At 42.8% G+C, this 24,272-nt stretch overlaps 3 protein-coding genes across 3 annotated transcripts; 2 read left to right on the top strand and 1 right to left on the bottom strand.

Moving 5' to 3' along the window:
* Window positions 1-4,317: 4,317 nt before the first annotated feature.
* On the top strand, window positions 4,318-7,074 carry LOC137913715 (alpha-1,6-mannosyl-glycoprotein 2-beta-N-acetylglucosaminyltransferase-like). The gene is made up of 2 exons (XM_068757347.1): window positions 4,318-4,392; window positions 5,310-7,074. Exon 2 carries the CDS (start codon window positions 5,562-5,564, stop codon window positions 6,948-6,950), a length of 1,389 nt encoding a protein of 462 aa, XP_068613448.1. The 5' UTR covers window positions 4,318-4,392; window positions 5,310-5,561; the 3' UTR covers window positions 6,951-7,074.
* Window positions 7,075-9,805: 2,731 nt separating this feature from the next.
* Window positions 9,806-15,957, bottom strand: LOC137913707 (WD repeat-containing protein 20-like). Its single transcript, XM_068757339.1, has 5 exons — window positions 15,709-15,957; window positions 13,818-14,000; window positions 12,337-13,126; window positions 11,702-12,264; window positions 9,806-11,407 (listed from the first exon to the last, which is right to left on the bottom strand). Exons 1-5 carry the CDS (start codon window positions 15,955-15,957, stop codon window positions 11,351-11,353), a joined length of 1,842 nt encoding a protein of 613 aa, XP_068613440.1. The 3' UTR covers window positions 9,806-11,350.
* Window positions 15,958-19,619: 3,662 nt separating this feature from the next.
* LOC137913717 (heat shock protein HSP 90-alpha 1) lies at window positions 19,620-24,190 on the top strand. Its single transcript, XM_068757349.1, has 11 exons — window positions 19,620-19,767; window positions 20,754-20,903; window positions 20,992-21,358; window positions 21,453-21,586; window positions 21,668-21,973; window positions 22,094-22,259; window positions 22,457-22,647; window positions 22,736-22,883; window positions 22,971-23,239; window positions 23,323-23,656; window positions 23,779-24,190. Exons 2-11 carry the CDS (start codon window positions 20,754-20,756, stop codon window positions 23,886-23,888), a joined length of 2,175 nt encoding a protein of 724 aa, XP_068613450.1. The 5' UTR covers window positions 19,620-19,767; the 3' UTR covers window positions 23,889-24,190.
* Window positions 24,191-24,272: the final 82 nt, after the last annotated feature.

Genomic DNA, 24,272 nt, shown 5'->3' with positions numbered 1-24,272 from the left:
TGATTCATCCCCTCTTCTTTGACTAATGTCTTCTCCCCCCGTCTGTGTGTCTCTCCTCTCCTCTAATTGTTTCTTCCTCTCTCATTTCCTCTCCCTCAGAAACATATGACTGATGGACAAGGAATGCTAATAAGAGCCTTAAGAGAATGAAGCAGAACGGCTAGATTATTCATTCACACATTCATTTTCTGATAATCGCATTTCATTTGATCATTTTGATGAGAGTTCACACACTTCACATTGAGTTCTGCCTCCTCTCTCTAGATGACAAATGGAAAAAGGCGGCTTTGCAGGTAAAAATAAATAAATACAAACTTTACATATCAGTTCTATAATAAATTACAAGAGGTAAGTGGATATTAACACTGACTATGTGCTTTTCTTATCCCTTGTTATTTCTCCTGATATTTGCTGCAACTCTTGACACTATTTCTTCCTCCTTTCTGCAGAGCGTGGGATGCCTGCGTTTCGGGCACGTTATGTCTATGGTGGACAACATGCAGATGAGCGTCCATGTGTTTGTATTGTCATTTTCTTTCTCTGCACAGAGAGATGTTAATGGGCAGGATCACTTTCTTGTTCCATTCCGTCTTTCCTCTGTGCAGACATCCTGCTGGAATCGAGGGCGCCAGTGCTTCTCAGCAGAGTTCTCCTTTATTTCAGTTCAAGTTAATACAATTCAGTTTGACTGCATTTCAATCAACTTAAATCTGTGTAAAATCAGTCCAGTCAAAGGTGAATTTAAGATTAATTCATGTCAAATAATAAACTCCATGGAAGATAAACTGGGTTTAATTAAATTCAGTGGGGAAAAATTTGAAATCATATTCAAGTCAAAGAACAACAGTGTTTACAAGTCATTTCTCCATTTGGCTTAGGGCTGCCAGAGAATTACTGCATAGCCGAGTTATTTTTGATGAAGCACCCTCCCTCCAGTTATTTATGGAGATATAGGTTGGACTTGCAATTAAGTCCCATGTCTCTCTCCCTGGGGTGGGGAAAGCTGGAGAGGATCACTTTGGGAAAGAAGTAGGGGAGAGATAGTAGGAGGGAAAAACTTTAGCAGTAGGGGATGAAGAGGGAGATCATTGGTGGAGAATCCGGCCAAATGTCACACAGTGAGGGCCTGGTGAACGGATCTTACTTAGAATGAGCTGTGGGCTGCTGGACCATTTGCAAAAATATTCATCTGTGAAAATATGAAAACAAATGCATCCTTCAATTCACTGCTCCACATCGTATGTGCTGCTCCACATCGTATGTGGAGCAGCATTACTCGTATTTCACATGATTCTGTCTTTTTATTTTTTAGTTCATTTTATGTAATTTCTTTTTTTCCTCCCGTAGATCGTGCACTCTTATAACCTTCATCTTGCTGGGATGACATTTTTCATTGCTACTTTCCAATTTCCTCCACTGGAAACATTGAAGTTCCATCTTAATCCTACTGTGTACAAAAAGATCTGTTATTTATGATAAACGTGACTCTGAGGAACATAAACAGGACCAGAACAGACCCAAGCTTCTGGCTGATAAACCATCAAAGAGTAAAGTGTGGTCTAAATAACCTCCATGGCTCAAGTTTTGTAGAAGCTAGAGTAAATGTGCTCCTCCAGCATTTCTGGAAGGGTCATTTTCATGAGTCCCCAATCTCACATCACTGAACACTGCAACTGAGAAAAACTTGAATATGTAATGCTTCTTGTTGAAAAGGGGTCAAAAATGACGGATCATTTGCATTTGATAAATGCTAAATATCGAAATATTTCTTTCTCTTTTGCGAGTTATTTTGATGGCCATTGATCTTACGTGAAGTATTGCTGCCATCTAGTGCTTCAGGCCTAACCTTTTAAATGGAAAATGCTCAATCTGCAGGACAGCGGTGAACAAACTCGTGCTTCTGCTGAGCTTCTTGGTCTCAAGGCACTGAGCAATTTGCAACTCCACAGGGGGCCGATTCTGTTCCTTTTTGAACAAGTTCAGTACCTCAGCGTTAACACCAATCCTCAGATGCACCTTAGGATAGCTTTTAACTACTAACACTGAAGAATGCAGGGGTGTTCAGAGAAGGGAGATGGGCTGGACTAATCTGCAATTAGTGAGCAACACAGCATTTTCATCTCGTGGTCCAAACAAAAGTTTAAGTTCAAAAAATGAAAGCAGGGTGCCGCGTAATGTAGATAGCTTAAACCTTCAAGATGCATCCACAGAGAACACCGAACTTAGTGATAGTTGCATTCCGAATATCCTGCAGAGTACAAACTGTTGACCAACAATTTGTGGTCAAAAAACGAGTTCATACATACAAGTCCATTTATACTAGAACAGGTACTATACTCATAACTCTGCAGCCAGTGCATTCTACTCATAACAGTAATTACTCATCGCTAAACATACATTTACAATTTTAAAAAGCCGGCCATAACTCAGTCATTAAACAAGCATATGATGAAGTGAGGACCATCTATAATATTGTCAAATAAACCAGTTAAATGAAAATAAACCACAGTACAGTTCACATCCTTGCGCTGTAGGTGGCAAATCCGAAGTATGTTATCACCTCAGACTGTTTTTTTCAGATATTAATCTATAGAATGATGCAGCGCAGGATTCTGGTTTATCTTGAGACATCACAGCGGTTAACAAGCCTGTGTTAAATTTAGAGTGAGTCGTTTACATCAGTCTTTCCTCTTCCATCAATATTAAAAAACATGTTCCAAAATTGATAAACTGTGGGGGGGAATGTATATGGAAGGACTTGTATGAATGACAACAGGAACTTTGATTTGGACAAAAAAAAACATTTATTTTCAATTCTGAATTATGCCATCTTTGCCAGCCTTCTGCAGATCGCTTCACCCATTTCAGGACGTTTCAGCAAACGTTTAATCCAGCTGTGAGTAAAAGAAATCAAGATTAGATCAAGTTATGCATGTACTCTTCATGATTGATCCAAATTATTCAGTCATACAGAATTAATCATAACGTGAGTGCAATGGATAAAAGATGCTGACATCCCACCAAGATGAATGACAAATCAGTTTATTACACGCAGTTTTAATAACACTTCGATAAGAATACATCATGTATTAAGCTCCAAGATAACGGCATGCTGTAAAAAAATAAAAAAATAAATATTTGAGACCAAATAAGCAATGTACTTGCCTTGACGAAGCCGATGTCTTTTGCGTACTGCCTGAAGCACTGACGGCACATGTTGAGTCCGTATTTACGGATCAGACCGTGCCTGTTCGAGCATACCCGGCTGGAAAGAAGTATGAAGAAAGGTTACTAATAAGCTCAAATTAAAAAAGGTAAATAATGATAGTTAGGGATCATTCATTTATACTAGAATTGCTGAAACGACCACGAACGCCATTTGCGTACAATTATCTGAACATCTCTGCTATATTCTGGACACATTTGTTCAAACAGCTAAACACTTTCATTAATACAGCAAACGGAAATTAATACGAACTGGAGCCCGAAATATTTGGAGTCGTTTTCAGACCCAGTGAGTTTCTATCTAGACAATGCTAACGCTATTGACAGAGTTAGGTTCACCCAACACCGCCATATTGGCTAAGGTGCAGCTTCCATGCGGCGGCTATTTGGGAAAACAAATTCCGACGTCTTGAAGGCCTCGAACCCATTAAAATGAGATCGATTAAGCACACGTATCGATAGATAACACGTTTAGAGTCGGACTGACCAGGATCTGGATCCCTGTCCGAACTTTCTGGGATGACTCCAATAGAGCTGCTGATGGCCCATCTTGACTCTTTCACTCGAGCGTCGGAAAGGAAGAAGATATGTTGCGCATGCGCAAATTAAGATTTCAATTGATGTGCTTCCGGTTGTGTTTTTTTTAGGTTGCGCCTCCTGGAGGTGGAATATGCTACTGCAGGCTTGCAAGGCCGCTGTGTCGTGAACTTGCGAATAAAGTACAGAACTTCAGGCTCAAACGGAAGCCACTTTCTTTGAAATATCTATTTTTTTGTACAAGTGTGTCAAAATCAGTCATGATAATAAATGTAAATCGCTGCGCTACTTGGCAGTGAAGCTTCTTCATCTATGACATTATAGAATATTTTATTATTTCTGCAAACGAAATACGTGTGTTAACATTTCTTTGTAACACTTTAAAAAACAAGCTGTCGATTTTAAATACGACGTATTTCACCATGCACAGTTTTAATAATATAAATATCTGACGTGTGTCCCCCCCCCCCCCCCCCCCCCCCCTCCGCGCTGGACCAATGCATTGTGGGATTGCTAGCTCGCAGCTGCGTATTAATGCAGCCCGTCGAAATGCATGGAGGAGAATGGGACGCCGCCACAGGCCTGCTGATGTCTCCCACTGAAAGGACCGTGCGGCTACTCTCGTTTTAGGTACGCGGTTAAATGCATTCGCTTGTTTGGATCCGGATGTTGACGAGGACTTATCGTAACGCACTGCTCTTAAATTGCTACCCTGAAACCGCTGCTAACTCACCGCTTGCATATTTTTTTCCCCCCCGGATGCTTGTCATAAAATCCCGGGGCTGCGATGCCAGTTCTCGTTTTTAGTTTCTACGAGGACAGTTTCGTAAAAGTTGCTGAAATAGGAGGAACGGTGTGTACTCAAAAATCGCCTGCTCACGGTTAAATTAGCAATAACAGCTTTAGGCGTGAATAACCCTGAGAGACATTATCGATATTAAAACTGTTCATGCGAATACAGTATAAAAACCGTCATGTTCACTTTCTCTCGCTGCCGTTTTGCTTTCCTTCAGGCATTAAGTTGTTCATAAGCTACTGATCAAGTGCAATTGATGTCGTACTGAATTGTGTATTACCTGGTTGTATTTGTTTTACTTGTCTTTTAAACGTGTTACCAAGAATATATTAAATATCCCATTTGCAAAGCAAATATGTGTTTTTCTTTGCCAGGGTGAGTCAAGGGTTTCAGCTGAGCTGTCTTCAGGCAGGGAGAAAGCATTTCAAATGCTTGGTTGTCATTGAGGCTGTTAATTTGAATAATATAAAATGGAGTTCTTCTCAACATACCAAGAGCAGAATAGACCAATCAGTATTTATTAAGAAGGATATCTATATATAAACTTTAGACATTGGGGTAGTTGTATATTAAACTAGTATTGTCTAATCTTGTGAGCTGCTAACTAAACAAATCATTGAAAGATATATCATTTTGTGATACTGACTGTGTTATTGATCCGTGACATTGTTAAAGGTTTGATGCCCAATATTGCTCAGCTTGCTTGATTTATTGTCTTATTTCTATGTATTTTTTATTTTATTCTATCCAGGTGGCTCTTTCTCACTGCTACTCTGCTGCCTTCAGCAACCGTCATGCCTTGTGGGACATTCATCCCCCATCATTGACATTCCAGTTGGATCCATGTTTACAAAAAGAAGTCATTTTTCTAAAAAATAGCCAACGCCTACTTTTTGATCAGGCTTACCCTTTACCTAAAACACACCATCACAACTGCAACCCTGTGCTGTTTTTTCCCCTACAATCAACTTCTCTCCTTTTTGGAAGAGCCTGACCTCCTATCATGCGATTCCGAATCTACAAGAGGAAAGTGGTGATACTGACCCTGGTGGTTGTCATATGTGGCCTTGCTTTTTGGACCAGTGGAATGCGGAAGAAGAGTGACGGCGGGTCGTTCTCCAAGGAGGTGGAGACGGCGAGGAGAAGCAGCAGCAGCAGTAGCATCAACAATCATATCCCAGCAACAGCTGTAGTTAGCCGGGTGCCTGTTCCACCTCCTGTTGGACAAGCAAATGACACACACCAAGAAAAAGCAAAGGCAGGAGAGAAGATACGTAAGCCAGAGGTAGATAACACGACTTTAGTCTACCGTGGCATTGTCTTCCAGCTCAACTTCGACCAGACGATAAGAAATGAGGAAAAGTTTAAGGCAGTGCGACAAAAGGACGATCTTGTCGTGGTGGTTCAGGTCCATAACCGACCAGACTACCTAAAGCTACTAGTGGATAGTTTGAAAAAGGCTAGAGGTGTGGAGAGAGTCCTGCTGATATTCAGCCATGACTTCTGGTCTCCTGAGATAAATAAAGCGGTTGCCTCTATTGACTTTTGCCAAGTACTTCAGATTTTCTTCCCTTTCAGCATCCAGCTGTACCCCCAGGAGTTCCCCGGAAACGATCCCAGAGACTGCCCAAGAGACATTCCCAAAAAAGACGCCTTAAAGCTGGGTTGCATCAATGCAGAGTACCCCGACTCATTTGGCCACTACCGAGAAGCAAAGTTCTCCCAGACCAAGCACCATTGGTGGTGGAAGCTGCACTTTGTGTGGGACAGAGTTCGGATTCTCAAGGACCATGGGGGTTTGGTCCTACTAATCGAGGAGGACCACTTCATGTCCCCAGACTTTATTCACCTTTTGAAACTCATGTCGGCTCTTAAAGCGGAGCAGTGTGCTGATTGTGACATCCTTTCGTTGGGGAGCTACAGCCACATCGGCTACTCGAGCAAAGCAAATAAAGTGGAGGTCAAGGCTTGGAAGTCCGCAGAGCACAACATGGGGATGGCTCTGAGCAGAGAGACATACCTGAAGCTCATCCAATGCACTGGCACGTTCTGCACGTACGATGACTACAACTGGGACTGGTCCTTACAACACCTGACGGTGTCCTGCCTGCCCTCCTACTGGAAGGTGATGGTGAGTGAGGCTCCACGGATTTTCCATGCCGGAGACTGCGGCATGCACCACAAGAAGGCTTCCTGCATGCCGATTAGCCAGAAAACCAAGATAGAAAACATACTACAGAGCAGTGGGAACCAGCTGTTCCCTAAGAACCTCCTGATAACGAAGAGACTGCCTGCCAACGGGGCCGGAGGGGTGGCTCCACATGTGAAAAATGGGGGGTGGGGAGACATTAGGGACCATGAACTCTGCAAGAGTTATGTTCGATTACAGTGACCTTAATTGCTAAAATTCTATATTATTGTGTCTTTTGCATCCTCTATAAAGAAATAAGCTTTTTAAAAGTAAATCTTTATCTTCATATTGCCTGTTTTATTGGACTGTTCCAAATAAAGATGAAAGTTGGATTTTTGGCTTCTTTTATGCAAGTGTGTCTATAAATCATATTAAGTAGCTCACAGCGAGTGTGCTCTATTCTCACAAGACTCCATAATACTGTTTTGTCTAAAGCAAAGCTTTCACATTGATTATCTTAACTTGCCTTAATCAGAGAGCATCTTTAAATAGTTGAAAATTTGGGGAATCTGGATTTAGCAGTCCAGCTGTTTCTTGCATAATTAATTTGAAGATATTTTTATCACATATATTTGCTAAGATCAAAGGAGATCCTCTGAGACACCTTGTTCCATATGAAATATTTTCGACTTAGCTTCAGTTGTTTTTCCAGAGCAAGCCAAGTTTCTCATTCCTGTGAGTCATGAATGGATGTCACCTCATAGGTACACAGCATCACTCGACTGACCAGTGATGCATGCAGGCCACGCACGAAGAGCTCCAAGTCTTTTTGTACCTTGGCACACGGCCAGTGCCGAGCAATTGTTTCATTTACTTGGAGCTTTCTGCTGTGCGGCAGAATACTAAAACATAGAAGATGCCAAGTCAGTCACTTTTATCTTTTTTTGTGTGTATTTTTATTTAATATTGATGCGCACAATGCACCTGGAGACATCCCAAGGCACCGATACAGCATTCCTGTTCCTGCTGTTGAAGATCCGCTTCCATTTTAAGTGCTTAGACCACCGCTCTGTTATTGATGCTTTCTGCCGAGACCCAAGCGCAGTGGTTTCTCCTAAGGTGCATTGATTACCGCTTCCTCCTCCCAGGAATATGTAACAATCATTTCTGCACAATGTTCAAAATCCGGAATAATTGAGTGGATTTTGCTAATTGCTAATTTTCCATTTAATGAATTCAACCAAATGAGTTGAGATGCTGGGAAAAACATTACAACAGTGCAGTCATTTGTAAAGTCTTAAAGTCATCAAGACTTTAAAGTAACATCCTTCACGTGATCGTGTCAAAGAGGTGAACCACAGGCCATCCTTTCTTGTGAGCAACTTTTTCCTGGGGGGGGATTGAGGGTTGTATCTATGCAATATTTTTTGTATGGCCTGCTAAATTTAAGTCACATAACTGCAGCACTTCTTTTTTCACCAAGACAAATGTTCCAGAAAAAAGGACACTGATGCTGCCTAACAAAGCAAAGAAAGCTGTCTCCAGAGGTCAGTCGTCTCTCTTTATTCCCAATGTGTCAACTTTTAATTCCTAATGAAGTGTGGCTGGCAAATTGTGCAGCTGTTACCATGGTGGTGGCCCAATTGTTAGACCCACCTCTCAAGGGGCATGATGCTAAAAATAGAATTTGGACGGAGGAGAAATGGCACTGTTCCTTTTGCGAGTCATGGTGAGCACTGAAATTAATGCACTGCTGCTTGAAAAAAAACATTCAGATCAATATTTTTGATCATTAATGGAAAAAAAGCCTGATGAAGGGCAATCCAGAAAGCCATTACTCACTTAGTGGTTATTGGTTAATTGTATTGTAATGATGTAGCCAGATGGGTCACTTGTCTGAATATGTTTAAAAAAAAACAAAGGACGTGTGCATTTTACTCCCTCTTCACCAATAATGATGGAGCGACAGGGTTCAAGAAGGTTGCAAGTTTAAATCCCTTTGTGTGACCCACTTGTTGTGGGTCACAAAGAACTACACACCAGTCCTGTCCTGCTGCCTCTCATTTCAGTACAGATTTTAGTTTGCTGTTCTTGCTACCTCTGCTAATGTCTTCTGGAACAGTGTCCTTCCATTGTGACTTCGTAATGTTGGTACAGAAAGCCCCAGTCCCATCTTGGACAGGTTTTAAAAAAGAGGTTATGACGTACAACCTCAAAACAGAAAATAGATACAGACTCCCAGGCAGATTGGGGCTTCTTCTTCTTCTTCTGCAGCCAGTCCAGGTGAAGCAACACATTATATAATAAACCTAAAAGAGCTCTATCTGTATACAATTCAAATTGTTTAATTAGAAAATCCACAAGAGCTGGATACTTTCATTTTGTTATGAAAACCACTTTCACGTGAAACTTGCCTTTTTTTCACCGCTGAGATGAATTTCAATCAGCCCTGACCTAAACTCCAAACATTTTAGCAACGCCTCCAGGGAATGAAATCTGATAAATGTGACAACCAATCATGTTATACCCCACTTCCAACTTTGTACTTTTGGCCTACATTCCACTACTGATTTGAAACATTTAATTGGGTAGAAGAATATCAGGAAATAGCCAAGTCCAGGTTAAACGTCAGTTAATTAATTCTGTTCAATTTCTATGTGCTTTCAGAATAAATCTTAAAACAAAGTCCACACGTAATTTATTTTCATCGGTTACATGTCCGGCCTATCAATGCGATATTCTCCTGATGGTTGTTCATCCACCTCAACACCTTTAACATTTTTGATCGATGCCCTCAACAGTCTGGCCCACCCACAAAGGCGTTGATTCACACCTTTTACCCTTGATATCAAAGACACAGCACGCCACAGGCGTTTTCGCTTTCTAAGTCTTCAGCAAATCTATTCCTTTGTCTCTACTTACTGTAGTTCCAGCTCTCTGGCTGACCTACATTCTACTAATATAACTATTTCCCTCGTGGCCCTGACCCCTGGTCTTACGAGGGAAGAAAGATGATTCTACTGAGGTGTCACACTCATTATAGGCTGCATGAATATACCGATTCATACGGAGCACAATGCACTCAGTAAAGTAACACAAATGGAACATGTCATCTGTCAAGGCTGTTTTAATTAGGCGTCACATGGAGGGGGGAAAAAGCTCCAACCGTTAAAATCCCATCTTCCTGTGTGGGTGCTAGACAAACTCACGCCCCAAGCATTTATTCCATCATTTAGTGCTGACATTAATCAGTTCGTATTCAACACAGTGTCAAACGTTTGTTCACAAGTTCAGCATCAGTTCAGCAATTATTACTCACAATGACAGGGTTCACAGGTTTCAGCCCTGCTAGCAGAACATTGCCAGTCTTCCGTTAGTTATGGTGAATCTGCACACTGATGGCGAGGCGAGTCAGGGGAACTATGCCGGCGTTCGTCTTCCCGTTTACCTGAGCTTGGATGATTAGAGGAGCGCACCTGCGCCTATCTGCCTATGTTGTAAAAGGAATCTGCAGCGACAGGCTAGCTAGAATTCAGCACTACCTGTTAGATAAGAGGATTTCATAGACATCTCCTATACCAAATGCTTCATGATTAATAAAAAATACACCTGAATTCTCTTTATGTACAACAAAAAAAACATCTTCACCTGCATATTTAACAATTTTCATATGTAGATTTTTTTTGTATTAAGAAATATTCACTATTTTCTCAAATAAGGTTCTTTAAACTTATGTTGTAATGATCATTTCACCAGTAGATCATTGAGGTACAATATTTACATATAATACAGAGGAAATCTAATCTGAAAGAATATTAAAATAAATGTTCGATAGATACAAAGGTGGGGCTTTTTTTTATTCTATTTATGTTTCAACCTTGTCAAGTCATTACACACTCCAAAAATGTAAAGCCATTCTAATCTAACAAACTATTAAGTGCAAACAATTTATTCCATATAAAAACCATGATTGCAGCATCCAGCGTTGAGACAGAGGACAATAACAGGAAGTTCCCCTCACGCTCACCCCCCCCCCAAGTGCTTCCAAAGCGGTCTTCAAAAAGTTTTGCCTGTTTTCCACTGTCATGAATAAAATAAAATAAAAAGAATATCTGTGCAAATTCAGACCCATCTGATTAAGATATTAATAAAGGAAGAAAACTCCAGTCTCTCATGAACAGGACTGGAGCCGCACAAAGAATCGCCCAGGAAGTTCCGAATGAATGAGGCCTGGCATCGCTACTCCGCAACAACCCCTCACCTTATTCCCTTTATTTTTGAATGCATTTGGAGAAACAAAATAAGAATGTCTTCATTTAACCTTATACGATGAGTCAGCACATTGTGTCAGTCTTTGAAAAATCTACAGGCACAAAGAATAGGGTACTATAATGTGTTTTGTTTTCACACCAATACGATTTAAAGCTTTGCACGCTTACTTGAACCCAATTTTCCACGTGTGGGTCACGTTTCTAACCCCGGCTCAGTTATCAAAGCATGAGGGCAAAGAGAGCTGCGTGGTTGTAACCATGACAATGACGGTGACGCTTGGAGGTCATGTGGTGAGTGACAGTGTGTGAAGAAGCGCTGCAGGGCCGTGGCCTTGGTCATCCCCGCCTCTGTTGCATGGAGCTGCCATTAGCAGCACCAGCACTGGGGGGCTATACTACTGTTCCACTTGGGGAGTTGGCTGGGTTGTTTTGAGATGATAGCAACCCCTGTGGAGAGACAGATAGATAGCACACATTGATAACAAACAACAGTGTTACGTCAATGCATAACAGGCGGCAGAATAGTGAGGACGGGGGGGGGGGGTTTGCATTCAGAGAGAATGTGCTATAAACCATCAAAAGAGCTGAGGGATAAGTGGAAGTTTTGGGTGAAATAGCTAGCTTTAACTGCACACAGCGGCGCCGACAGCTTTAGAACGCAGACTGAAAAATGCCTGTATTAAAGACAATCCAATTTAAGAAGTGTCACATGACAGCATCCTCCAGAGGCCTGTCACTCACCACTTTCCCAGGCCTAGCCCATGTGCAAACGAAACCCTCCTGACAGGCTGTTACCAGACAGTCCTCAAGGAAGATTAACACAGTGAGTCTCTCGTGAGCAATCTTCTTGCACACCAGTGGTTCGAGCATTGGCACTTCCTCCATGCGGGGGCACAGCATGGTGCCGAGAGTCTTGGCGACCTCGGCCTTGGCCGTCCGTGACGAGCTAAGCTGGTTGAGCTTGTCGCTGCTCTTGCTGCTGATGTGACCCATGCTGTGGTTTCGCTTGTGGTCCTTCTCGTGGCGCTCCTTGCGCGAGTCGTGTAGTGACAGAGTTGCAAACTTACTGACGCCGGTGGCGATGAAAGCGCTGTCAATGATGCTGTTGCCCTTAGTGCTGCTGCTGCTGCTGCTGTCTGCGTTACTGTTAGGAGTGCTGCCCCCTGTTGGGGCTGAGGAGTGTGGCAAGCTGTTGGACCGAGGCAGAGTGCTGGGGATGGAGTTGGCTGGGTTGCCAGTGGTGCTGCTGCTGTTGCTCGCATCGTCTTTGCCATTGGTGCCACTTGGATTCGTGGTGGATACAGCAGTAGTAGTAGTAGTAGTAGTAGTAGAAGTAGTAGTAGAAGGTTGTCCAGTGGCCGGTGGGCTTGTAGCACTCATGACATTCGTGTGAGTCCTAGTGCGAGACAAAGGAAGATGAGGGAAAAGAATGTCCTCTGTAAGGTCCCACAGGCACAGCTGGGTATCCTGGCCCACTGAGCCGAACCTATAGGTCATACTAACGGGCCTACTGTCCGTAGAGTTTCTCTTAGAAAGCCGAGAATGCGCACTGTTGGCTCGGTCTCTGCCCACACCAAAGTGAACGTGCTCGTGGAAGTCCTCGTCGCTGCCGCTGAACTCGGCAGGGGGGTCGCCGTCCTCCACACTGGTGGTGCAGTGGTCAAACGCCACCACACTCACCCACGACTTATGACCGTGCCCCCGTGCAATCACTCTGCAGTCTGAAAATGACCACACCGTCACCAGGTCGTCTTCTCCGCCGGCCACAATATATTGTCCGTCTGGGCTCCAGCACACACACAGCAGGCCACCAAAGTAGCTCTTCATTGTCCCGTGGAGCTCTGCGGCATCAAAGCCAAAAACCCGGAGGAAGCCATCCTGGCTCGCACAAGCCAGGTACTTGCCATCCGGAGAGAAGGCAAACTCATTGAGCGCGCCTTCGCCCACCGTCCAGCGCAGTAACGGGTTGCGAGCCGACTTGCTCTTGCAGGTGTGCACAGCGTAGTTTTCACCCTGCTTTAGAAGCTGGTAGTGGGGCGCCGTCGTGCCACAGGTGTTTTCCACGTTGTACAAATACATGCTGCCGCTGGAGTGAGCCACCAAAAACAGGCTCTCCGAGCCAGGAACCCATCTCACACATGTTACTCGTGACTTGTCTATAAGTCTCTGGGAGATGAGGATAAAAGAGACAGGGAAAGAGGAAACAAAGTAAATGTTAGATCATTAATATTTTACTGAAGTCCATTTTACACATCGTCTCCTACCCTGAACTTAACCAGACATTACCCGGGGAATTCACAGCGAACGAGTGGGAAAGTTGATTCTTTGTGAGCCCGCTTATTTCATTATTTCATAAGCATCTTTCAATTATATTTCAGACATAGCCATATGAATGCACATCAATATCAATGCAACAATAAAAAGTAAAAAAAAGAAAATTCATAGCACAGCCATATCCTGAGGTAGAGGTGGAGGAGAATGATCAATCATTAAAGAATTTGCTGTACAACCTTCCCACACATTGTCTTAATAAATTCAATGTATTTGCTAGACTCTTATCCAAGTCTATGATGAAGATACAGCACCAAATCAACGAGGACTTGCAAATGTGAAATGACAGTCATCTTTGCAGATGTGTCCATTCCGGGTGAATCCTCATCTACCCAGGGATCAGCCCCGAAGCCACACCTGACATGGACTGCCCCGCCTACATTGAGGTACGCGTGTGAAACGGTCAAATTCTCAAATGATTCTCTTATATGTGAAAATTCTCCATAGATAGAACAGAAAGTTAGATTAAGTATGATTAAAGTGTATTCGGCGGGTTTTGGTTGGTTTAAACCACGCTGGAACCCACCTCTTCATTGAAGAGTTTACTCGTCTCCTTCTTTATGGGGTCTATGAGCTGCACCTGGCCTGCTGAGAAGCCCACCAGCAGGGAGACACTCTCGGCTGTAGCCGTCAGTGCATTGAAGTCATGACAAGTGGGCTGCGTTCCTTTGTATATCCTCTTGTCTATGGGCTTACTAAGATCAGCAGCCTAAAACGATAAGAAATGCACGATGTGAGTCACGAATTATTCAAAATAAAACATTTTCATGTCAAACATTTATACATAAATAGGAAAGACAAAAAAATATATGATTGGGAAAGAACCTGTGTTTTTACTGAGCTCAAAATAAAACCTAACTTCCATCCATCTATCTAGTAGATCGCAATCATCTCGTCTACCGCCGCTTTATTTACTTACCTCACCTTATTTAATTACCTTATTCTAATTTGTCAGCTTTGTTGGTTTAAACAAAGTACCAACTTAAACTTCCCTGATCTTGGAAACAATTAATTCAGTCACCAGAAATATAGAGGGAGACAAGCCACGCTTGATTAAGCACAGGTGAACTGTTCAGTTTGTCTTCCAACAGGTGGCTGGCAGCACAACTCATTTTAAAACAAACGGTGAAACTCCTGACGTATTTAATATGTGGTGCTCTGAGTTGGCCTTTAATTTCATTTACCGATACCCTGTCATCTTAGAACGACCATTCTGTGCCAGAATACAAGACTATTATCTATATATTTAGCAGGTCTAAGAGTGACGTCTAAGGGTGTAAATACTCTCTCTCTCCAAGCAGCCAGTGTGATTTTACCATGCTACTAGAGACGCAATGAAGCCAAACCTGATCCTGAAATATTACGAGAGAGTAAAAGAACATGAAATCTCAGAGAGTCAGGTAAACGATGAGCTGCAGGAGAGATGGGCTCATTTCAAAGTGGGATAACGGTCAAAACAAAAAGTTGATTGACTGAACCAATTGCACAATGCCTGCATTCCCTGAACGCTGTAAATGGTAGGACATGACTATCACTATTTAACCTTCAAAAGCAAAGGCAGCTCTCTTTCCCCCCGTCAAATCAATGAACCAATAAGCTCAGCCTTCAGCTCACTCATTACTGTCTGGAAAGTGGATTGATGAAAGCAAGTAGTCGAGATTCAGTTTAATAAGCCTGAATAGCTTCATACGAGAAGCTGATGGGGGGGGAGGGGAGGGGGGGGGGTCAAACTACGTAAACCCATAATAATCACGATCAAGTCATTATTTGAATTAATGACACATTTACGGTATGTTCCAAACACTCCGTTTACACCCCATAATATAATCTACAGAAAACAATGAACCCTCTCTCATCTCACCGAAAGCTCCTGACTGGATCAACTAGACTAGTGTAGGAAGGATGGAATTCATTATCTGCAGCAGCATGACCACTTATACCTCTCTGCTAAACAAGGCCACATTGGGCTTCAGGCAATGACAACATTGTGAGCAACCAAAAGACGGGTCACATTATATATCATCATACAAAACAAACACCGCTCAGTACTACCTTTGACAATCTGCCACCCACATGTTGCTATGCCACGTAAACGACGATGATAAACAAACGCGGCACAACAATCGTTATCAAGTTCACGAGAACATTTCATGTAACCTTGAATCAATGACGAAGATCTCAAACTGCTCTGAAGAGCACGAAGCAAAACAAATGCTGCGGCGAGATTAGCCCGAGAATGCTAATTAGCTCCGAACTTCGCCAGGTCCGTCATATGGCCTTGTCATGGCAATCTGCGCACTTAAAATAGCAGAAGCTAAGAAATACTGACAGGCACTACCCCACGCATATGGAGACGCGATATCAAAGGACTCCTCCGGGACGCGGCGCACTTCGTCACCGTAGTCCAAACTGTTTACCTTCCTCACGCCTTTGTAGATGTAAAAGTAGAGTTCCCGGCCCACATTGAAACAGATCCTGTCGCCGTTGCCGGACTGGTCGTTCACATTGACGAAGGAGACCTTGACGGGATTGGAGCCCTGCGAGTTGAAAGGCACCCTGTTCGGTCGGCTGTATTCCGAGTGAGAGAGAAGTTTATAGACGCCTTCTCGCGTGGTGAATTGAGTTTTAATTTCGTTCATCTCCTTCCCTCCTCCCTCCACCGCCATCTTGGAAATTGGCGTTCATCCTTGTCAGAGCCCCGGATGTTACCGTGCGCGCATGCGCAGTGCTGCTCAAGTCCTCCAGCCGTGCGTGCAGTCATGTGAGATTTAAAAAAAAAGTTGAAAAATTAACAACGCAAACATTGAAACCTGCTTCAAAGATAATATTCCGATTTAGTAGACGAACAATGGCAAAATGAGTACTCTTAAAAGATAAACCTTTCCAATTTACAGCCACTTAATAGAAAAACACAAAATCTAAACAGCTGCTTTATGTAGATTACAGATTACCAATTATAACACTTGATATTACTATTATCTACCCAGACATAGCTATAGCCCAATACAAAGTCGTAATCAAGTGTTGAAAAATGTAGAAAATTGACAGAAATATTAGCAGGGTTACTATCTTGGGTGTGATAATAATTATAGTAATAGTAATAGTTAGTAATAATAATAATAAAATTAAAGCCGCAAGCGGCGTTGTAGGCCCTCGCCGGCCGACAGGCCGTTGAGCTGACCCGCCGACGCGCGCCGCTTTTGTCCTGAGTGCTTCGCAAGTGTTTAGATTTTAGCTGCATTAGTAGCTCACAGTTTAGTCAAATCGTTATTTGGATTATATGGCCATCTGCCGTCAGGAGTTTCAATCCAATATGGCCGCCTTCCTGTGTGTCTGGGGGCGTGGCCATATTTTTTTTTTTTTTTGCCCTGACATGACGCATGTCTGTACCGAATTTCGTGGCTGTCCGACAAAGTTGGCGTCGGACCCCTCCCCATAGGAGGGGTTGCCATCGCCATGGCAACAGCGTAAAAACAACATGGTTACGATTGTGTTTTTTGATCGGGACCACATGAGGGACTTTTCTGGTAAGTTTCAATCATTTCTGGCAAAGTATTTTTTTAATTCCCATTCAATTTTTGTTATCGTTCTCTAGGGGGCGCTGTAAGGCTGATTGTCAAAGTTTCCCTTTTAAAGTGTCCAGGTAGGAAGGGTCAATAAGTGTTTAAAATTTGGTTTGGATTGGAGTGTGTGTGTGAAAACGCTGACTCTGCAGTTTTTAAGTTTCAATCCAATATGGCCGCCTTCCTGTGTGTCTGGGGGCGTGGCCATAATATTTTATTTATTTATTTATTGCCCTGACTTGACGCATGTGTGTACCGAATTTCGTGGCTGTCCGACAAAGTTGGCATCGGACCCCTCCCCATAGGAGGGGTTGCCATCGCCATGGCAACGGCGTAAAAACAACAACATGGTTACGATTGTGTTTTTTGATCGGGACCACATGAGGGACTTTTCTAGTAAGTTTCAATCATTTCTGGCAAAGTATTTTTTGAATTCCCATTCAATTTTTGTTATCGTTCTCTAGGGGGCGCTGTAAGGCTGATTGTCAAAGTTTCCCTTTTAAAGTGTCCAGGTAGGAAGGGTCAATAAGTGTTTAAAATTTGGTTTGGATTGGAGTGTGTGTGTGTGCAAACGCTGACTCTGCAGTTTTTAAAATTATATCCAATATGGCCGCCTTCTTGTGTGTCTGGGGGCGTGGCCATAATACTTTTTTTTTTTTGCCCTGACTTGACGCATGTGTGTACCGAATTTCGTGGCTGTCCGACAAAGTTGGCGTCGGACCCCCCATAGGCACAATGCATTGTGATTTTTGTAGGTGGCGCTAGCGCGCCACTTTTTCATGCCCAATTTTAAAACAAATAAAATAATTAATTTTTCGCCGGTTCTGACCTTGGTTCAAAGTTTGGTGAGTTTTCGAGCATGTTCAGGGGGTCAAATTGCCGTTTAAACAGCAGAACAAAGAAGAATAAAGAAGATTAAAGAATAAAGAAAAAAGAAGAATAAAGAATTTTTGCAAAAACAATATAACTTTTTTTCTGAGTATGCGATTTTTACACAAAATACATTTTCGGAACGGTCTCGACGAAGGCCACGCGTCTGTGGGGGCACACAAACACGAGTTGACGAGCTTCGCTCGTCAACTCGTGTTTGTGTGTGTGTGTGTGTGTCTGTGTGTCTGTGTTGTTCAGTGTCGGGGTGTGTGTGTGTGTGCTGTTGAGTGTCGTGGGTGTGGGCGTGGGTGTGTTGGTCGCCCGATGGTTGACTCGCTGCGCTCGTCAACCATCGGAAGACAGTTACAAACACGAGTTGACTCGCTGCGCTCGTCAACTCGTGTTTGTGGATCTCTGTGTGTGTGCATTTGTGTTGTTTAGTGTCGGTGTGTGTGTGTGTGCTGTTGAGTGTCGGTGTGTGTGTGCGTGAGTGTGTTGGATGCCGAGGGTTGACGAGCTGCGCTCGTCAACTTTGTCGAGGGTTGACGAGCTGCGCTCGTCAACTTTGTCGAGAGTTGACGAGCTGCGCTCGTCAACTTGTCGTCTTCTGCGTTGCAAAAGCAATAGCCCCTTACGCCTAGAATAGGCGCTCGGGCCTAAATATAAAGTATTCCGATTTAATTATTTATTCTTTTTTTCTTAACTTAGTGAAAATGCAAGATGATCACTTGTCCAATTTACTGTACAATAGATAAAAGAAATATTGACATGGAAGATGCAGGATCTTCAGGGATAGGACACACAGACTGGCTGAAACTCGTGGAGTTTATCTTAGCTTATCAAATGTAAACAAATGTGTCCTTAGTCATCAGAATATACACCTTCCTTCGATTTAAGAATCATTATTTTTTCTATTGCCTTTCAATTCAAGCATGCATGGACTCAGCATCATAGTCCAAAAACACCACTTGATCTATGAGGGGTCCAACTCTCTGCTTCAGAAGATATCCTCTGACAGTGATTGCGACAGTTCTCCATGCTTCTCAGTAACGTGTACAGGGAGCTTTAACTAGCATCGTGGACCATTTTGATTGCATAACACTCCTGTATCAAGTGTAATTTACTGCCATCCTCTGGTCAGGTCAGAACTTACACTGCTAAATTTGTTGAATCCAAAATAGTCCAACCTTAAGACTGTATTTGTTCATTAGACTAGAGCCTGATAATTATCCATAAAAATAATATTTTGCTGCTTTTCCCAATAAACTCTGAGATATTTTCAGGTTAGAACAACTGATTCCTTTCCCCAATTTTTTTTCAATGACAAAAAGCCAGGAGTGACTGAAATATCTGGAAAATGTCTAGTGGACAAGGATTTTGTATACAGACTCACAAATGTTCTAAGTGGCAAATTATTTTAGAATTTGATCAGCAGCTTCCCTGAACTTTGTTTCACATCATTTTGCAGTGGTCTGTGAAAATGCCCCCCCCTCCCCAAACCTTACATAGCAAAGAAAGAAAGGGGCCCTCCGTCCCAATAGGCCCTGTGGTATGTGCTGTGTGTGTTAGTGTGTGTGTGTGTGTCCAACAACCCAGGACAGCAGGTGATAGCAAAGGCACTCGGCAGCTGTGGTGCTTACAGGCCGCCTCTCATATCAGAGCGAGACAATCAGGAACGCTCTCGTTGTGAGTGACAGGCACTCCTTGTGACTCTGCAGCCCTATAAGGACACATAAACTTTAGGACCCTGGTGTCTTATGCCAGCCCCCCTTTAACACCCCCATCACTTGTGGACGTACCTTCTGGAAGCTTCTGAATGAGAGCTTCGAGAAACCACCCCCTGAAGTATAAAAAGACACTGAGGCGGGGTAGCGTGGAGTCTGCAGAGGAAAAAAAAAACACTCACTTGACTTCACCAAGAGAGACACACTGCCCACAGAAGCAGCAGTGGAGCGCACATTTGCAGCTCTATTTGAGAAGAGAAGTGGAGCTCAGTGATTTGACAATTACCTTGAAGAAGCACAGAAAAGAAGTAGAGTCAAGGTAAGAGATAAATGCCTAAATGCAGCGATGAAATAAAACGTCATACATATTAGAAGGCCTAAAGATGAAACTAAAGGAATTCTACAAACAAATGAATCTGTATTTAGATGTTTACTATCATTTATTTGTTCAGTGGCTGAACATCCTCTTCATCTAGTATATTTGTCAGGCATAGCGTGCAAGGAGCACATGGCAAGTAGGGTGACCCAGAGTGCTAGAGCAATGGCGGTTTAGCAAGGAAACTGGTTGACCATCAGCTGTTTCATTTCTTTGTGCACTAAACTCCTACATTTAGGAGCAGTGCATGAGTGCAGTGGAGTCAAATAAATCCCAACTCCTTGTCTGACCTATTTTAACCATTTTAGTTTTTAGGACTTGAAGAAAATTTTATTTTTAATAGAAGATAGAGTAAATGAAAAAGATGACCAATAGGCAGATGCTTCATTCTTGTATGTATTTTTAAATCTGATTTTAATTCCTAGCTGCTTTATTCTAAATGTGTTCAATGACACACGCTGACACTAAGGGGGGTTGGGTAAAGCATCGGGTCTCCACCCATTCTCCAAATGGCACATCTTTGATTGACAGAAGGGGCATGTGTTCATCCGCCGTCAGCAACCGGCAGCCTTCTCAAGCCACGCGGCTGAAATAAATGAAACAGCATCAATTTATTTCCAGGATATCTTGTCAATTGGAATTTTTTTATACTTTAATATAGACAATTAACACATTTATTTTTTATAATAAAAAAAAGAGTTCCTGTGATAATAAATTAATGATTTCAGAAAATGAAATGGATTATATTTTCTCCTCATTTCAGAAAAAGGAATGAAATTAAAACATTTCTTTGTCTGAATTAAAAAGTTATTAATGTTATTAATTCTGAAAAAGCATGAAAATGTAATTATCTCATTTGTATTTGCATTCACTCTTTAAATACAAACGTTTTACATATATTATATATATGTATATGTGCTGGTCTTCAGATGCCTGAGAAAGCTGGACATGTTCTGGAGGAAGAGGCTGAGACCTTTGCCTTCCAGGCTGAGATAGCTCAGCTCATGTCTCTTATCATCAATACCTTCTACTCAAACAAAGAGATCTTCCTCAGAGAGCTCATCTCCAATTCCTCAGACGTAAGTGACATCACAAATCGCTCCCCATACCTCTCCATTGTTTGCCACAACACATTACTGTTTAAAGAAACATATCCTTTGTGGACAGGCCTTGGACAAAATCAGATATGAAAGCTTGACAGACCCAAGCAGACTTGAGTCCTCCAAGGAGCTGAAGATTGAGGTCAGGCCTGACCTGCATGCTCGCACCCTGACCCTGATCGATACCGGTATCGGCATGACCAAGGCTGACCTGATCAACAACCTGGGCACCATTGCAAAGTCTGGCACCAAGGCTTTCATGGAGGCGCTGCAGGCTGGAGCTGACATCTCTATGATCGGTCAGTTTGGTGTGGGCTTCTACTCCGCCTACCTTGTGGCCGACAAGGTTACAGTCATAACAAAGCACAATGATGACGAGCAGTACACGTGGGATTCTGCAGCTGGAGGATCATTCACAGTGAAAATTGACACAGGTACGTCTGACTCACCTTGCTGTTATGAGTCATTATCCAATTGCAAGCGTGAGGACTAATTTAAACAATTAACCATACGCTCAACATCTTTTAGGGGAGCCCATTGGCAGAGGGACAAAAGTGATCCTGCACCTCAAAGAAGACCAAACGGAATACTGTGAGGAGAAGCGCATCAAGGAAGTTGTGAAGAAGCACTCGCAGTTCATTGGCTATCCTATTACACTTTACGTAGGTTCTAACTTTCATCAGGAAAATGATTTTTAAAACAGTAAAATCCTGAGATACTGACATGCGTTTTATATATTAAAGGTTGAGAAGACGAGGGAGAAGGAAGTGGATATGGAAGCGGGAGAGAAGGAAGAAGAAGCTGAAAAAGATGCCGCAGAGAACACAGACAAACCTAAGATCGAAGATGTCGGCTCGGATGAAGACGAGGACTCAAAGGACGGCACCAACAAGAGGAAGAAGAAGGTTAAGGAGAAGTACATTGATGCTCAGGAGCTGAACAAGACCAAACCAATTTGGACCCGGAACCCCGATGACATCACGAATGAAGAGTATGGAGAGTTCTACAAGAGCCTTACCAACGATTGGGAGGACCACCTGGCTGTCAAGGTAAGCTAAGTCTGCCGCTGAAGGAAAAATCGCAAAACTCACGACGTATTTGCGCCTATTATCATTTATAATAAAAATATTGTGAGCTATTTAATTCATACTTCATTCTGGTCTTTGCAGCATTTCTCAGTGGAAGGCCAGCTGGAGTTCCGTGCCTTACTTTTTGTTCCCAGGAGGGCTGCATTTGACCTCTTTGAAAATAAAAAGAAGAAAAACAACATCAAGCTGTATGTTCGCAGGGTCTTCATCATGGACAACTGTGAGGATTTGATTCCAGAATATCTAAGTAAGTAACATGAATAGCATGAAGCACAATACTAACTACTAACACACATATTATCTGTCTGATTGAAGACATTAATGACTTAGACTGCATTATTACTCTCTAAGGTCATCATTTTGATGAAGTTACTGTGTTGTTGACCTGCAAATAAATTAAGTCTTGATTTGGATGATTATTCAGTTTTTATCTCCTCTTTTCAGATTTCATCAAGGGTGTGGTGGACTCCGAGGATCTGCCCCTGAACATCTCCAGAGAGATGCTGCAGCAGAGCAAAATCCTGAAAGTCATCCGCAAGAACCTGGTAAAGAAGTGTATGGAACTTTTCACGGAACTCTCTGAGGACAAGGACAACTACAAAAAGTACTATGAGCAGTTCTCCAAGAACATCAAGGTTGGTGGAAATAATCTATTTTGGGTAGAACATTTGGATTTACTGCATTTAGAGCTCAGCATCTGTAACGCATCATTTTGTGTATTAGCTCGGCATCCATGAAGACTCTCAGAACAGGAAGAAGCTGTCCGAGCTGCTGCGCTACTACACCTCCGCCTCTGGAGATGAGATGGTTTCCCTGAAGGACTATGTTTCACGCATGAAGGACAGCCAGAAACACATTTATTACATCACAGGTTAGCTATTCAAACACATGCCATGGCTTCTCAAATTTAGATTTTGTAGTTGGGAAAGTGTCATTAAATCTGCATTAACCTCCACAGGCGAGACCAAAGACCAGGTGGCGAACTCTGCCTTCGTGGAGCGCCTTCGCAAAGCTGGCCTCGAGGTCATTTACATGATCGAGCCCATCGATGAATACTGCGTGCAGCAGCTGAAGGAGTACGAGGGCAAGAACCTGGTTTCAGTGACTAAGGAGGGCCTGGAGCTTCCTGAGGATGACGAAGAGAAGAAGAAACTGGATGAACTGAAAAATACATTTGAAAATCTTTGCAAGATCATGAAGGACATTCTGGACAAGAAGATTGAGAAGGTTAATGGCTGTGCTATTGTGCTAATATGGCATGCCAGACATGATACAATCATAACAATGAGACAATATCCTATCATTAACAGGTCACCGTCTCCAACCGCTTGGTGGCGTCCCCCTGCTGCATCGTGACCAGCACCTACGGCTGGACAGCCAACATGGAGAGGATCATGAAGTCTCAGGCCCTGAGAGATAACTCCACCATGGGCTACATGACGGCTAAGAAGCACCTTGAGATCAACCCTCTGCATCCAATCATTGAGACCTTGAGGGACAAGGCCGAGGCTGACAAGAACGATAAGGCTGTGAAGGATCTGGTCATTCTCCTGTACGAAACCGCTCTGCTGTCTTCCGGATTTACTCTGGAGGACCCACAGACGCATGCCAACCGCATCTACAGAATGATCAAGCTGGGTCTTGGTATGCCCCCCCCCCCCCCCCCCCCCACACTCTTGTCTACTGACCATAGATGCAAAGAAACCAATGTGTTCATTCACCTTAATACCTTAATACATGCTCTTGTTTGTTATTCTCGTTTACAGGCATTGATGATGATGATTCCGCAGTTGAAGACATCGCCCAGCCGGCTGAGGAAGACATGCCAGTCTTGGAAGGAGAGGATGACACATCGAGAATGGAAGAAGTCGACTAAAACACACTTAGTGTTTCGCTTCTTTAATGTTATTTTTTTGTAAGTTATAATTCCTCTTCGAAGACGCATTTCGTCATAACACAACGCTCCTCTCTTGAAGAGCAAAGAAGTTCATTCATGGAATTGATGGAGGCCACAGTGTGGTCAGTGCATCTCAAACAAACTGCTCATATAAAACCACCGACAATCATTAAGAGTGATATAAAGCCATTGGGAATCTGGCTTCAGTCTCTTTTTGTAACTGTTACATTTTTTTAAGAAATGCTTTGAAATTTGTAATAAAAATATATTTAGAAATATCATGCACTTTTGCTTAATGTCTGCTGCATGTTAAATGCCATGCTCTCTGGTATTTGGAAAAGAAAAGAAAAGAAATGTTCTCAA

This window comes from Brachionichthys hirsutus, unplaced genomic scaffold (genome assembly GCF_040956055.1).
Source record: "Brachionichthys hirsutus isolate HB-005 unplaced genomic scaffold, CSIRO-AGI_Bhir_v1 contig_330, whole genome shotgun sequence".
In the NCBI taxonomy this organism is placed as follows: domain Eukaryota; kingdom Metazoa; phylum Chordata; class Actinopteri; order Lophiiformes; family Brachionichthyidae; genus Brachionichthys; species Brachionichthys hirsutus.
Note: the sequence above shows the minus strand (reverse complement) of the source record. Positions and strands in the feature narration are given on the sequence as shown.

Bases quoted from the DNA above. Each gene is read 5' to 3' on its own strand.
- LOC137913715 (XM_068757347.1), top strand. From the start codon at position 5,562: ATGCGATTCCGAATCTACAAGAGGAAAGTGGTGATACTGACCCTGGTG.
- LOC137913707 (XM_068757339.1), bottom strand. From the start codon at position 15,957: ATGGCGGTGGAGGGAGGAGGGAAGGAGATGAACGAAATTAAAACTCAA. The intron at 14,001-15,708 runs GTAAACAGTTTG...TTATCGTTTTAG, and splicing joins TCTACAAAGGCGTGAGGAAG to GCTGCTGATCTTAGTAAGCC. The intron at 13,127-13,817 runs GTGGGTTCCAGC...CTCATCTCCCAG, and splicing joins GTAAACTCTTCAATGAAGAG to AGACTTATAGACAAGTCACG.
- LOC137913717 (XM_068757349.1), top strand. From the start codon at position 20,754: ATGCCTGAGAAAGCTGGACATGTTCTGGAGGAAGAGGCTGAGACCTTT. The intron at 21,359-21,452 runs GTACGTCTGACT...AACATCTTTTAG, and splicing joins CACAGTGAAAATTGACACAG to GGGAGCCCATTGGCAGAGGG. The intron at 23,657-23,778 runs GTATGCCCCCCC...TCTCGTTTACAG, and splicing joins AATGATCAAGCTGGGTCTTG to GCATTGATGATGATGATTCC.